General features: G+C 39.6%; 1 protein-coding gene across 1 annotated transcript in view; it reads left to right on the plus strand.

The window, feature by feature from the left end:
• Positions 1 to 15,638, plus strand: part of NSUN6 (NOP2/Sun RNA methyltransferase 6) — a 38,915-nt gene that overhangs the window by 19,279 nt on the left and 3,998 nt on the right. Inside the window, exons 5-9 of the mRNA XM_058182751.1 lie at positions 2,228 to 2,337; positions 4,309 to 4,462; positions 7,216 to 7,297; positions 10,504 to 10,623; positions 13,737 to 13,921. Coding sequence (XP_058038734.1) covers positions 2,228 to 2,337; positions 4,309 to 4,462; positions 7,216 to 7,297; positions 10,504 to 10,623; positions 13,737 to 13,921 — 651 coding nt within the window. The remainder of the gene's footprint in view (positions 1 to 2,227; positions 2,338 to 4,308; positions 4,463 to 7,215; positions 7,298 to 10,503; positions 10,624 to 13,736; positions 13,922 to 15,638) is intronic.

Genomic DNA, 15,638 nt, shown 5'->3' on the forward strand with positions numbered 1-15,638 from the left:
TAATTTCCCAAAATAGCTGGGTCTAGGGAAGGCTTCTTCAGGAGAGGTCTCACCACCGCCTCTTTCAAGGCGGCGGGGAAAACCCCTTCAACCAAAGAAGCTTTTATAATCCCTTGGAGCCAGCCTCGTGTCACTTCCTGAGCAGCCAGCACTAGCCAGGAAGGACACGGGTCCAGTAAACGTGGTTGCATGCAACCTCCCCAGCAACCTGTCCACGTCCTCGAGAGCCACAGAATCAAACTCATCCCAAATAACCTCAACAAGATGTGTCTCCGCCATCTCGGTTGGATCATCGCAATCTTGGTCCAAGCTATCCCGAAGCTGAACGATTTTATCGTATAGATAACCGTTAAACTCCTCAGCCCGTCCCTGTAGGGGGTCATCCCGTCCCTCCTGATGAAGGAGGGAACGGGTCACCCGAAACAGGGCGGCCGGGCGGTTATCTGCCGATGCAATGAGGGTGGAAGCGTGGGCAACGCCTCCCTCATTGCCACTAGGTAGGTCTTAGTAAAAGACCTCACTAGTGTCCGATCAGCCTCGGAACGGCTGGACCTCCAGGTACTCTCTAGGCGTCTTCTCCGGCGTTTCATCTCTCTTAGCTCCTCGGAAAACCAGGGAGCCAATTGAGATCTACGCCGGGTCAGAGGCCGCAAAGGCACGACACGGTCCAAAGCCCCAGCCGCGGCCTGTTCCCAAGCCGCAACCAGTTCTTCAGTCGTGCCGTGGGCAAGATCCTCAGGGAACGGCCCAAGCTCCGTCAGGAACCTCTCCGGGTCCATCAGGCGCCTGGGACGGAACCAACGTGTTGGCTCCGTCTCCCTGCGGTGGTGAGCGGCGGTCCAAAAGTCTAGGCGAAGAAGAAAATGATCTGACCATGACACCGGTTCTTTCACTACATCTCCTAAATCCAGATCATTAACCCACTGACCAGAGATAAAAATCAAGTCTAGCGCGCCTCCCCCAATGTGTGTAGGGCCATCAGTTACTTGAATCAGGTCCAAGGCCGTCATGGAGGCCTGGAACTCCTGAACCACCGTTGATGACAAGCCGGCCGATGGCAAGTTGAAATCCCCCAAGACTAAAAGTCTGGGAATCTCAACCGCCACGCCAGCAAGCACCTCTAGTAGCTCAGGTAGGGCTGTAGTCACGCAGCAAGGAGCCAGGTACGTGATCAACAGCCCCATCTGATTACGATGGCCCCACTTCACAAGGAGGGATTCACAGCCAGCTATCTGAGGAACAGTGGACTCCCTCGGCTCCAGACTTTCTTTGATCACAACCGCCACCCCCCCACCCCTACCTTGGGCCCTCGGCTGATGGAATGCATGGAAACCCGGAGGGCACAGTTCAACCAGGGGTACACCCCCTTCTGCGCCCAACCAGGTCTCCGTAATGCCCATAAAGTCCACGGACTCCCTCTGAATAAGGTCCCTCTGAATAAGGTCACAAATCAGGGGAGCCTTGTTGACCACGGACCGGGCATTGCAGAGCATCAGCCGAAGACCCAAGCTCTGAGGGTCCTGACCATCTGGGGAACGAGTGAGGACTGGGGGGCCGGAGCACGTGATCGCTTTTAAACATCGACCACGTGCTCCCAAAGGGTGATACGGCCCCCTGCCTCCGCCATATCTGCCCCTCCCACTTACCGTACAGATGGAATAGCACTCTCTGCTCTGTACAAACCCCTCCCCCGGTGTCTTCGGACCAACTGAAATAGTGTCGTGAGCACGTGCTGGGACTGGACATACCCTCCCCGACGGGTTTCCCCCAACACCCACCCTCCCTCCCCCCCAACCCACGCCCGTCAATTTCCACCCTCCCCATAAAATTCCCATTAAAACTCCCCTTAAAAAAAACGGTTAAAACAATTAATTAAAAATCCCCTAAGTCTCCTATTCTTGGCATGCCATCTCTCGGGGTTCCAAAACCCGTCCTCAAGAATAATGTTGCCTTTCTAAATTTTACTTCTTTTTAAATAACTCCTTGGTTTTATGAAACACATATTTACATTCTTTAATGTGACTTTTACGTACAATTATTATAAACTGCAACTTTAAAATTGAAAGACTTCAAATGAAATTAAAAAGCTAGAAATGACAAATGCACTGTCAATTAATAGGAAAAAACACCTAGCTGTGGGTGGGAGTGGGAAGTGGTCAAGTTAGCTTTTTTTTTTTTAGTAATATTAATAAACTAATTTTACTTAAATGTCGTTGTTCCATTACAGAAAGGATCTGCAAAGATTGCCAAATGAAGTAATTGTTGATGCACAGTGTGGAAGTGCGGTGCTTCGTGGAGCACATGTTTATGCTCCTGGGATTATATCTGCTTCAAAATGTAAGAATGATTGTGTACGTTTAATGAATATTTTTTATTATGGTCATTGTCTAGAATTGCAAACAAAAATAAGTTAAATATAAAGTAAAAACAAAATAAGATAAATTATTACAATGGTTTGCGGATTCATTAAAGTCTGCCTAATTTTACAGGCAGCATAAAAAATGTAGCTACATTCAAGGAGACTGACTGATACAGTTTTGGTAACTACTGTACATAAAAGCAAGGTTAGAATTTGCCAGCTGTTTTAACTGGGAAAGAACTTGTAAGATGGCAAGAATGAGCTGTAGTTTCAACACCTCTAGCCCACAGGAGCAGTCTCAAATCAAAGAAGATTTTGTCTGTGTTTATAATATATATGTATATATAGAGAAAATAGAAAACCATTTAAGTGTTAACATATGTTTTCCCCTTGTTAATATATCTTTCATCTTGTGTGTTTTTTATATTTGTATTCTGTTGTGGCCATTTTGGTAAGTTTTAATTTATTAATGTTAAAACTGAATTTTCAACAATCTCCCCACAAATACCCATTTCATCACTCTTTCCATGTATATTTTCTCATACCTTTTTAATGGATTATGCACCATTAAGTGGGTTCACATATACTTTTTCTCTAGAAAAATGTGACTCCCAATCTGTCCCTTCAAGTCTTTCAATGATCTAGGAGCTGTGGTGGCGCAGTGATTAGAATGCAGCATTGCTAATTCACTGCTCACTGTCAGGAGTTGGATCCTGAGTGGCTCAAGGTTGCTTAGCCTTCTATCCTCCTGAGGCCTGTAAGGGGTGTGCATAAGAGCACAAGCATGCCTACTGTTCCTGTCCTAATGTTCCCTTTGATTGTATCCAATTCATATAGTTATTTCATGCTTATGCTTATATTTATTTATTTATTTATTTATTTATTTATTTATTTATTTATTTATTTATTTATTCAAATTTTTATACCGCCCTTCTCCCGAAGGACTCAGGGCGGTTTACAGCCAAAATAAAAACACATAAACATAAACAAAATTAAAAAGATATTAAAAGACTGATTCTAAGATTTGGCCAAAAGAATTAAAACTAATATAAAACCATCAGAAAACCCTCATTAAAATTTCGATTAGGCTAGCCCCTCACGATGGAATAAAAAGGTCTTGAGCTCGCATTTAAAAGACCAGAGGTCGGGGAGTTGACGCAACCCCGGAGGCAAATCATTCCAAAGGGCAGGGGCCCCCACCGAGAAGGCCCTCCCCCTAGGGGCCGCCAGTCGGCATTGTTTGACTGACGGCACCCTGAGGAGGTTCTCCCTATGGGAGCGCACAGGCCAATGGGAGGCTATTGGTGGCAGTAGGCGGTCCCATAAATAACCCGGTCCTGTGCCATGGAGCACTTTAAAGGTGATAACCAACACCTTGAGTTGGAACTCTGGATTGATTTATTTTAGGATCCAGTTTTCTGGCCAATCCACAGTATTCTCGGGAGACTTTTCCAACACTACAGTTCAACAGTGTCAATATACTTTCTATCCTGCTTCTTCAAAACCCATTTGCCTATTTACAGCCTGCTTATTTGTAGGCAGTAGTGTGATGCATCCTGGACAGTTAGGCTCACAAATTTAATATCAGAGCTTTATTATGATCTCATTTTTGTACTCTAATTTAGATGACTGGTTTAGCCAAAATATTCTACCGTCGCTCCCTTCCCCTTCCATAATCTGCAAGCCTATAATGTTAGAACATTAATATTTCTTGAGGATTAAACATTAGGATGTATTTCTTTAAAAGTTATGTAAAACATTGCCAAGTCTGTATCTGGAATAGACATCAGTGATGTTTTTCCAGAGCTTATCTTGACTCAAGCACATTCTTTTGGATGCATTGAATTCAAGTATGTGGACTCACAAAATCCCCAGTGAATGGCTGGATCTTTGTTCTTGAGCCAAGGAAAACAAAAATCCAAAGATGTCTCTCCGTCTTTTTCCCCCAGTCATGAAAGCTGGCAGTGTGGTTTCTGTGTACTCTGATATTGAAGGGAAATGCAAAAGAGGAGCCAAAGAGTTTTCCGGGAATAAAGTTTTCATTGGAAATGGGATTTCAGAACTGAGCCGCAATGAAATATTTACTTCTAATGGCCCATTGAAGTAAGTCAGAAGTGTATAATCATGTGAAAATCTGTCCCCAATTGCTTATTTTAGTAGAAAGCTACAGCTATTTGTAAGTCATCTCACTATCCAGCTAATTTTTTTTTAACACTCTGAAAGTGTGTATACTTTAGCCCAAATTCCTGTTGGATTTATTTCTCTAATGTTAGGCTTTTTGATAAAAATTTGAATCTGAATCTGCCTGTTCTGAACAAAGATAATTTAGAAGTCAAAACCCAAGGCGGCAGTTTCAATAGTATACATTTTTTCATTTGATAAATACCTTTGTAACTTTTTTGCTTTATGGAGTTGTCATCAGTCCAAGAGGACCATTTTTGGTGTTCAAATAGGAAAGGTACCATTGCAAGAGGATACTGTTGGGTTATTTTTCTCTTTGGTGAGCTTTCCAAAATGATTGGATTAGTAATAGAGGGTCAAGCTGCTGAATTAAATAGCCTTTTGTTTTAAACATAGTGCAAAAGTATGGATTTGGATTTAAGTTGAAAAGTTTCTTACTTAGTTAAATAAATTATTCTCAGTTATCATCAAAAACCAGGAATCTCATAGTATCTAATCTTTGAGGATCAGTTAAAGTGATAATATTTTCAGATACTTCTGATCAGTAATACAGTAATTCATAGTTAACCAGCAAGTGTATTTTTTATATAACAGTCTGTTGCAGCCTTGATAATACTATAGGTTCACTAAGGACATGGCTAGATTAAGCAATTATTAAAATTGTTTTATTTTTTATATTATTAAAATTAATAATTAAAACTGGTGATAGGGTACATATGGAGATTTTCTCTATTAGCAAACAAAAAAATTGGGTAATTGAGTATGACCTGAATAAAAAAGAATCAGATGATAGCCATTGTAGTAGGAGAGCCATATAAGTGCATGGTAGCAAAAAATTGAAAGACAGTTCATAAAAGCTTGCATTTTTTTAATAAAATGAGTTGAAAAAGATGCTACTATATTCCTTCCAGTGGTACCCTATTATTGCTCCATGCCTTTGGTTAAATGGTTAAACATTAATAAACAATTATCAAGATTATCAAAAATTATAGATACAGTAGTTATACACAAATTATATGTATTGAATTTATTCAGATTTTTTTTATCAAGATGTAGCTCTGAAACAATTTTATTGATTTAAAAAGTTCTGGGACATTCTTTACTTGAATCATGCTATATTTTTTAACCAAATTAATAAATGTATCAGGAATAATATATGCCTCATTGTTGATACAGTCAGATTGCAGCAGTTCATTATGTCCCTATTTATAGTGTTCTAACTATTCTGCCCAGTATGAAGCATTTATTCATGTTCATTGTAGTTATTTATCAATTAACAGAACATTTTGATTTTTACTCCCCTTCTTTTTATTTTATTTTTTTTGCTGTCTTTTTTTAAATCTTAAGAATATTGAAATGTTCAGTCAATCTTATCTTAAAACAGCTCTGAAGACTTTCTTTGCAATGAGTGGTTAATTTTCTCTCATTTGTTTTCTTGCAGGTGTTTCATACCCAAACTAGGTAACATCATCGGTGCTACCGGTAGTGACTGCTAGTGACTAGCACTGATGATGTTACCTACTTTGGGTAATGAAATGTCTGCAAGAAAGCAAGCAAGCTCAAAGAGCACCAAGGACCCCTCATGTCAACCCTGAACTACAAATATTCTCCTTTATTAATTTATATTCTCCTTTATTAATTTTCTCATGAGATATTTTCTCATAATGATATTAATATATCATTTAGTCTTGGAAGGTGATATCTTTAGTCTTGGAAAGTGGGACAATTCTGGGTGGTTAGAAATTGTAGTATTGATTTAACCTAATCTAACACAATTGTTTTCATTATATTGTTGACTTGGAAAGGACTTCCATTCCTGTAATCAGCACTCTTTGCAAAGCACTGGCAATTCATTTCCTTTTCCCACAAGAACATTCTTAGAGCTCAAAGTAACTTTCCCAATCTTTTTTCTTATTCTTAATGCTATATAGATCCTGTAGGTTTTATTAGCCTCAGAGACTGACTGCTATCAGTTTTACACATTGGATTATTTAACATATAGGAAATAATTTTATGCTTTTAATGGTAAAGAAGCAATATTTTTAGAAATCTCACAAGAATTTCCGTAGGGTTCTTGAATAATATGTTGATTAGAGCATTCAATAAAATTATACAAATCAACCAACTAAACTGCAAGCCATATTCCTATGGAAGAAGATTATTTTGATATTATTAACAGACAGCAATCTGTTTTCAATTAAGGGCCTCTGGTGGCTCAATAGACTAAGCAGTCTGTTATTAACACAGCTGCTTGCAATTACTGCAAGTTCAAGTCCCACCAGGCCCAAGGTTGACTCAGCCGTCTATCCTTTATAAGGTAGGTAAAATGAGGACCCAGAAGTTGACTTTGTATATAATATACAAATGGATGAAGACTATTGCTTAACACAATGTAAGCCGCTTTGAGTCTTCGGAGAAAGGTGGGATATAAATTAAAAAATTTTAAAAAAAGCCACACCTAACAAACCCTTTTGAGATAAGAAATGTTATACTAAATTGAAAATATATAGATTCGAAGGGCTTATCCTCTAATTAATGTTCCTGAAAGTAAAAACAGAATGTGTTAATAGCATGTATTATCTGATATTCCCCAATAAATAATGCACATTTAAATAATATCAAACTAGAAATGAGGAGCAGACAATTTATTCATGTTCCTGTATTATGTCTTTTAGAGGGCTGGGAATAAAAATGACTGAGCCAATTTACCGTAGTCCCTCATTTGACAATATGTTATCCAGTTACGTATTTTTACAGGTATGTTATATTTAGAATAAATATTGTTTTCTGAACATTAATGTAGTCCTAGACTTACAACAGTTCATTTAGTGACTATTCAAACGGCACAGAAGAAAGTGATTTATGACCATATTTCACACTTACAACCATTGCAGCATCCTTATGGTCACATGATTTTAATTCGGATGCTTGACAGCTGATTCACATCTATGACGATTGCAATGTCCTGTGGTTATATGATCCCCTTTTGCGATCTTCTGACAAGCAAATGGAGAGACCAGATTCACTTAACAACCATGTTACTAATTTAACAACTGCTGTGATTCACTTAACAAATGTAGCAAGAAAAGTGAAATGGGGCAAAATTTTCTTAACAAATTTCTCACTTAGCAACATAACTTCTGTGCTTAATTGTGGTCATAAATTGAGGATTAACTGTACATTCCTGTGATCAAGTATACTGGCTGGATTCGCATATACTACATAGCCATTGGTTAGATACTATAGTGATATGGCTGAATTCATACCTCATGGTAAACCAGAAACAACAGACTATGTAAACTAATAAAAACCTTAACTTGAAATCCAAATGTATTTATAATCAGATTGTAGGCTTTTTATATTTAATACGTTTGTTTGGGAGTGAGCTGGATTTCCATTTTCTGTAGTGCTTCTTGTGAAATGCTTTGGTATTTAGGATTTCCTTTTTTATTCCAGTTCAAGAGTTCAGGAAAGTATATCAGGTCATCATGATGTTTTTTTCCAAGGTTTGCTTGCAGAAAACATCAGGATTGGGAAAATTACTTCTTCAATCCTTGCTGTAAAGATCAAACTTTATGGAGAAAAGTAGAATTTAATACATTGTTTTGTCATTTGTACATTTAAAGTAACAATTTCCCAATTTATTGTGTTTCCATCTAAAGTATAATATTTCTCAAGTCGCCAGGTGTTAATTTTTAAAAATATTAACCTAGCAATATAATCCATTGCAAGTTTACCAAGAACTTCATTTTCAGTATCAGTATAATTACTAAAGTATTGTTGGTGTAATGTCTGAATCTTTCGATACTTGGCATCCATCAGGATTTTGTACCACACAATGTTTGAAATGCTTTTAATTCAAAATTAACCTGAAGGACTCATCCTGCAAAAGATCAAGCATCATTCTTTTACTATTTCTAATAGTGCCTCTAGGTCTCGTGTAGCCTCTATAGGCAGGCTTAGAAAATGAAAAAGGGGATGAGTGTATCTGAAGACTTGGTTTGGAAGTATGGAAAGGAAGGGAGAGTGGGAGGAACAGAGCATAGAGAATGGGAGAAGCTAGAACAGTGTTGGTGAACCTTTTTGGCACTGAGTGCTGAAATGGGAGCGCGTGCGTGTGTGCCAGAAACCAGAAGAGCAGCTTCCCGTGCACATACGCGTGCCAGGAAGATGATCTTCCGGTTTCTGGCGTGCATGCGCATGTGAAGACCAGGTGACCGGTGTGCGCTGGGAAGATGATCTTCCGGTTTCCAGCACGCACATGTGCACCGGCCACCTGGTCTTCTGATTTCTGGTGTGTATGCATGCGTGAAGACCAGCTGGCCAGTGCTTATGTGCGTATCGGAAACTGGAAGATAATCTTTGCGGCATGCGCATGCGCACCAGGTGACTGCTCTTCCAGTTTCTCGGTGCTCCGGTGTACGTGAAGACCAGCTGGCTGGCGCACTGGAACCTGGAAGAGCAATGGGCGACAGCTCGCATGTCTGGAGAGATGGCTGTGTGCCTCTTCCAGCATGCGTGCCATAGGTTTGCCATAGCCGGTGATATTTTTAAGAGTTAAGGTTAGGGTTAGGGTTAGGGTTAGGGTTAGGGTTAGGGTTAGAGTATGTAATAACTATATGAAATTGGATACAGTCAAAGGGAACATTTGGACTGCAATGGTAGGCACGTTTGTGCTCTTATGCACGCACCTTACAGACCTCTTAGGAATGGGGTGAGGTCAATAGTAGATAGTTTTTGGTTAAAGCTTTGAGGATTTTGGGAAGAGACCACAGAGTCTGGTAATGCATTCCAGACATTAACAACTCTGTTTCTGAAGTCATATTTTCTGCAGTCAAGATTGGAACAATTCACATTAAGCTTAAATCTATTGTGTGCTCATGTATTGTTGTGATTGAAGCTGAAGTAGTCTTCAACAGGAAGGACGTTGTAACAGATGATTCTATGAGTTAAGCTCAGGTCTTATCGAAGGCGGCGGAGTTCTAAATTTTCTAAACCCAGGATTTCAAGTCTGGTGGCATAAGGTATTTTTTTGTAATTAGAGGAGTGGAGAACTCTTCATGTAAAATACTTCTGGACACGCTCAATTATATTAATGTCCAAAATGAAGTATGGGTTCCAGACAGGCGAGCTGTATTCAAGAACTGATCTAGCAAATGTTTTATATGCTCTGGTTAGTAGTGTAGTGTTTCTGGAGAAGAAGCTACACAATATTAAGTTTACAACTCTTAAAGCCTTTTTTGCGATGTAGTTGCAGTGGACTTTGGTACTTAGATCATTTGATATGAAACTCCAAGGTCTTTAACGGGGTGGGGGTCATCTATAAGGTAGTGTCCATCAAGTTTATATTTAGTGTTCAGATTCTTTTTTCCAATGTGTAAGACAGAGCATTTGTTGGTTGAGATTTGGAGTTGCCAAGTTTTTGACCATTCCGACACAAAGTCAAGGTCTTTTTGAACGGTAGTTTTAATTTAAAAGGGTAGCTTTAGTTTAAGAGTTGTTTTAAGTATGGTTACATCTAGCATAGAATGAGTGATGAAAGTCAAGTTAGTAACATTTACACAGAATCTGAAAATGGGTAATATAAATAGACTTTCAAACTGGATAGCTGTGCTTTGCATCCTTGCAAATGTGTTTTAGATTTTATCAGATATAGCTCAAAAATTTGCCACTATCTCTATCACTATAGTGTAGCAGTGATAAATAGGAAGTAATAGTGTTACTAAAACAGATGGCAACACTCAAACAATCTTCACTGAAACTGTCAAGTTTATTATTTACAGTTTTTCCAGGCAACCAAATAACTTTAATTTGGGACAATTGTTTATAGAATTAAAGCAAGCATTCAGGAGCAGGCAGTTTAGATTCTTAGAAAAAAGATCAGGCATAGATTCAGAAAAATATTCCAACATTTTTCTGATCTCTGGGTTATTAAAATATTTTTTTACCACTTCCTTTGCTAGAATTTGCCCTCATCAATTGTGAGTTATGTTTTAAATCCTCAGTCAGGACAGAGAGTCTTGGACATGTGTGCTGCTCCCGGGGGCAAAACTACCCACCTTGCAACGCTAATGCATGATAAGGTGAGTCACCATCCCTCCTCCCTCCCTCCCTCCCTCCTTCCTTCCTCCTTTTTTTTCTTTCTTTCTCTCTCACTTTCCCAGTCTCTCTCTCTCTTTTCCTTCCTTCCTTCCTTCCTTTCTCTTGCTTTGCCACTCTTTCTTTTCTTTCTTTTTCTTCCTTTTCCTTTTTCTTCCTTTTTCTTTTTTTTCTCTCTTTCCCACTACCCTTTTATTTTTTCTTTTCTTTCTTTCTTTTTCTTTCTCTCTCTCTCTCTCCTTCCTTCCTTCTTTCTTTTCTTCTTTCTCTTTCTCTCTCTCTCCTTCCTTCCTTCCTTCTTTCTTTCCTTCCTTCTTCAAAGAAGCTTGCTTATATTTTATTAGCATATCTTATTTCACACATTGGCTGAAATGCATAGATAACTCAAAATAGCACAGCTTTCATACTTGAAATTTATGTATGTTTTCTAATCAAACAAGATATACAGACTCGCTAAAAGGATATTGATCTTGCTGGCTTATTACAGATCTACTAATTTAAGCAATAAATGCTAATGTGAAAATAGGTGCTTTTCTAATCTATGCCCAGAAATATGTGAGTGGTATACATTTAATTAAAATTAAATATGTTTAAATTCAATTTCTATCCTGATTTATCTCCCACTCCCCATTTTTGGAATGTGGCCCCATCCTACTTAGCCACATGCTGCCTATAAGCCATAAATAACCATCAGTTTTTTTAAAAAAAAATATAGACTCTTACCTTGGAGAAAGAGGCAGATTTTGACATAATACAAATTTAGCAAAAAATTATTGCAACTAAAAATGTCAGGAAACTAAGAACTTTCAAGTGAGCAGTCCAATGAATTATGACTTTATAGCCTGATGGATGAGTCTTGAGGCGTAATCTGAGTTGCGTTGAATAGGTGACTCTTGAATAGGCTACCTAGTTTATCCATCTGCTTATTGGGCTGATCGTTAGCAGGAAAATTATTTGTGCTGTGGTGGTAGAGAAAGGAGGCTATTGGTCTTGAAGGAAGTGGTAGTGCACCCGCTCCTAAAGACCATACCTGGATCCAGCCATTTGGTTAACTTGACCTGTCTCCAATCTTCTCATGTTAGTTGCAGATGCCCCTGGGAAAAATTGTTTATCTAGTCCCATATCATTCAGGTTTCAGTATTTAGTATGGAATCAGCCTCAGCTGGACTTGTATATAATCTGCGGCAGACCTACCAATCTGTGGCAGAGGTGGTGCATTCTTTTTTGTGCTCGATTTTATGGCAAGTCTTTATGCATTCAATCTTGGTATCCTTCTGGATTGGATTCAAAGATTAGCAGTTTGGAGCATTGTTTTACATGGTTCTCTTCCTACCTGCAGAGCCATTCTGGTTGGTGTTGGCTGAAGGGGAATAGATTGTACCCCAAGCCTCCTTCATGGAATAACACAGAGTTTGACACTTTCTCCCCTCCTGTTCAACATCTACAAGAACCTATTAATTTACTGGCCCTTTGAGGTTCAGTATCATCAATCTGCTACCAGTAATATCTGTTGACCCCAAGCAGATCAATTGAGCTGCCAAGGTTCTGTCTCAATGCTTGAAGAGTGTTTGGCCTGGTTAGGGAGGGACGTCAATGAAATTGATTCAAAATTATCAGGACTGAATTGTTGTGAATATTATGTCAGCTAGATCTGTGAATTTTTTATTTTTACGCTTGGATGGAATTAGACTTTCCTATTCAAGGGTGTAATCTAGGGATCCTCCTGAATTCAGAGTTGTTACTTGATGGCAGCCTTGGCTAAGAGAGCCTTTGAATATCTCCATCTAGTACTCAGTTGCATCCTTTCTTGGATCACACGGGTCTTCAGATGGTCATTCAAGCCCATGTCACTTCACAACTTGATTACTGCAAGGCATTTTATGTGGGGCTGTTCTTGAAGATCACTTGGAAGTTTCAAAATGCAGCATCAGTATGTGCAGCGAGGAACATTGGTATGCCCATAACTCTACTTATGTGAGTTGTGCTGTTTGGCACTGTGCTTCCAGTTAATTCATAGTTCTAATTATAACCCGGACGTACAGTAATGTACATGTAATGCTGTTATGTTTACTGAACTGTTTAGTTTTCCAGCATGGAGAAATTGCCAGCACTCAGAACACAATCCTGAAACACAGAAATTATGTTCTACTTAAGTGTCTATGTGTGGTGTTGCTGTTTTTATCCATCTGCATTCCTAAGTGTGCAGTTTTTAGTGCAATCACTTAATGGGCCTCTGCACAGAGACTATTAACAGAGACTATTAACATGAAAAAATTACAGCTTGACCTATGTTACAGTATTTGAATGAAATATATTACTTTGTCTTGGTGAAGTTTGTGATTTATTTTATTTTATTTATTTTTCAAATTTATATACCGCCCTATCTCCCTAAGGACTCAGGGCGGTTCACAGGCAGTTAAAATACATATAAATACAGATTAAAAACAACAATTAAAAAACTTATTCTATTGCCCAAATTTAAAATAGTATAAATAATAAAAACCCCTTAAAATCCATAACTTTAAAATCTAATCCAGTCCCGCGCAGATGAATAAGTGTGTTTTAAGCTCGGGACGAAAGGTTCGGAGGTCCGGAAGTTGACGAAGTCCTGGAGGGAGTTCGTTCCAGAGGGTGGGAGCCCCCACAGAGAAGGCCCTTCCCCTGGGTGTCGCCAGACGGCACTGCCTAGCTGACGGCACCCTGAGGAGTCCCTCTCTGTGAGAGCGCACGGGTCGGTGGGAGGTATTTGGTAGCAGTAGGCGGTCCCGTAAATAGCCCGGCCCTATGCCATGTGATGAGTAAACTGTAACATGATATTAAGTCAAGCATTGTTGCTTAAGAAATGAAGAATGATGTGATGACTTAAATACATGGAGAAAGTCATCACTTTCAGATGCAGGCATCAAATGTTCTTTGGGGCAGTTTTTTCACAGATATGTACTGAACTGGGGCTACATCATATTATATATATATTGTGTAAATTTGGTGCTTTATGCATTGCACTTTAATTATTTTAAATTATGTATATCAACCTCTATACTTTAGCTGTTTTAACAGCTATTTATGTCATTCTAAATTTTTGATTTTTAATTTTTAGGGGGAAGTGATAGCGCTGGACAAGATAGCAGACAGAGTGAAAAAGATTGAACAAAATGCTGCATTACTAAATTTGAATTGTATCAAAGCTTTTTGTTATGATGGTACTAAGGCACTTACTGATAGCAAAATAGAGAATGGACAAGGTAATGTGACTTTTAACTATTGTTCATGGAATAATTACAGGTTATGATATAAAGGCTAATTTGAATTTGACTTGGATGGAACAGTAAAATGCAGTGACTAAATTGTACTCGTAGTCTTCGTTTAACAAATATAAGTGGGACTAGAATTTCTGTTGCTAAGTGATGCAGTCATTAAGCAAAGTATCACATGACTTCCCTGCTTAGCAACAGTAGTTCTGGTACCAATAGCATTTAGGGTTAAATGTCGCAGTATAGAGCTTTACAGCACCCTATCTGGGTGGTTTACAATGTAAAGCATTATTTGTATATTTCCCCCAACAATCTGGTCCTCATTTTACCAATCTCAGAAGAATGAAAGAATGAATAAACCTTGAGACCCATCAGGATTGAACTCAATGCTGTGGGCAGAGTTAGCCGCAATACTACATTTTAAACACTACACTACTAGGGCTCCTAATAGTCTGGTAGTATCACATGCAGTTATTAGACTGAGGACTGTGCGCCATCAGGGAAAGGCATCACACTCCTCCGCTGATGGCCTTCATGTGGTCTTATGAGCAATGGTGGGCTACTGCCAACTAGGACCAGTTCTGCTGGCCCTGCCCATCCACCCCTGTCCTGTATTTCCTTCTTTCTGGCTCAGCTGATTCGCGCGGCACAGCTGATTTCCCCACCTCCACTGTTTTGACCGGGGTTGCCTTAGAAGGTAAGCAGCTGAGCTTCAAATTGCTGTATTTTAAATGCTGCACACAAACGTGTTAGGTGTGTGCGTGTGCAAAGTGCACACTCACAAAACCAGTTGTTAAACTTGTTGTAGCCCACCACCCCTAACCCTAAACCCTAACCCTAACCCTAACCCTAACCCTAACCCTAACCCTAACCCTAACCCTAACCCTAACCCTAACCCTAACCCTAACCAACACCTAACCCTAACCCTAACCCCTAACTCTATCCCTAACACCTAACCCCTAACTCTAACCCTAACTCTTAACCCCTAACCCTAACCCCTAACCCTAGCCCTAGTCCGAACCCTAACACTAAACCTAACCCCAGCCGTAACGCTAACCCTAGCCATAACCCTAACCATAACCCTAACCCTAACCCAAGGCGTAACCCTAATTCCATCCCTAGCCCTAACCCTAACCCTAACCCTAACCCTAACCCTAACCCTAACCCTAACCCTAACCCTAACCCTAACCCTAACCCTAACCCTAACCCTAACCCTAACCCTAACCCTAACCCTAACCCTAACCCTAACCCTAACCCTAACCCTAAACCCTAAACCCTAAACCCTAAACCCTAAACCCTAAACCCTAAACCCTAAACCCTAAACCCTAAACCCTAAACCCTAAACCCTAAACCCTAAACCCTAAACCCTAAACCCTAAACCCTAAACCCTAAACCCTAAACCCTAACCCTAACCCTAACCCTAAACCCTAAACCCTAAACCCTAAACCCTAAACCCTAAACCCTAAACCCTAATAAGGCCTATTAATATTAATAAAGGTTTTAATAATAATAAATAATAAGCTTAACGTGAAGACACTTTTTCTCTTGCTGGCTGCCATACCTGCGTGGGCCACACGATGGCACTGTTTACTGGCCCTTAGCTTTAGCTTTTCTTTTTATGCCTGCTATACCGACCTGGACCACAGGAGGGCTCTGTTTCTTCTCCCTTAGCGTTGAAGCTTAAAACACCCCCGTGACGAGAAAATAGCTGCACAAGGAAGTTGGCCGGAAAACTAAGAAGGATGGAC

The sequence above is a fragment of the Ahaetulla prasina genome, chromosome 4 (assembly GCF_028640845.1).
Source record: "Ahaetulla prasina isolate Xishuangbanna chromosome 4, ASM2864084v1, whole genome shotgun sequence".
Taxonomy (NCBI): domain Eukaryota; kingdom Metazoa; phylum Chordata; class Lepidosauria; order Squamata; family Colubridae; genus Ahaetulla; species Ahaetulla prasina.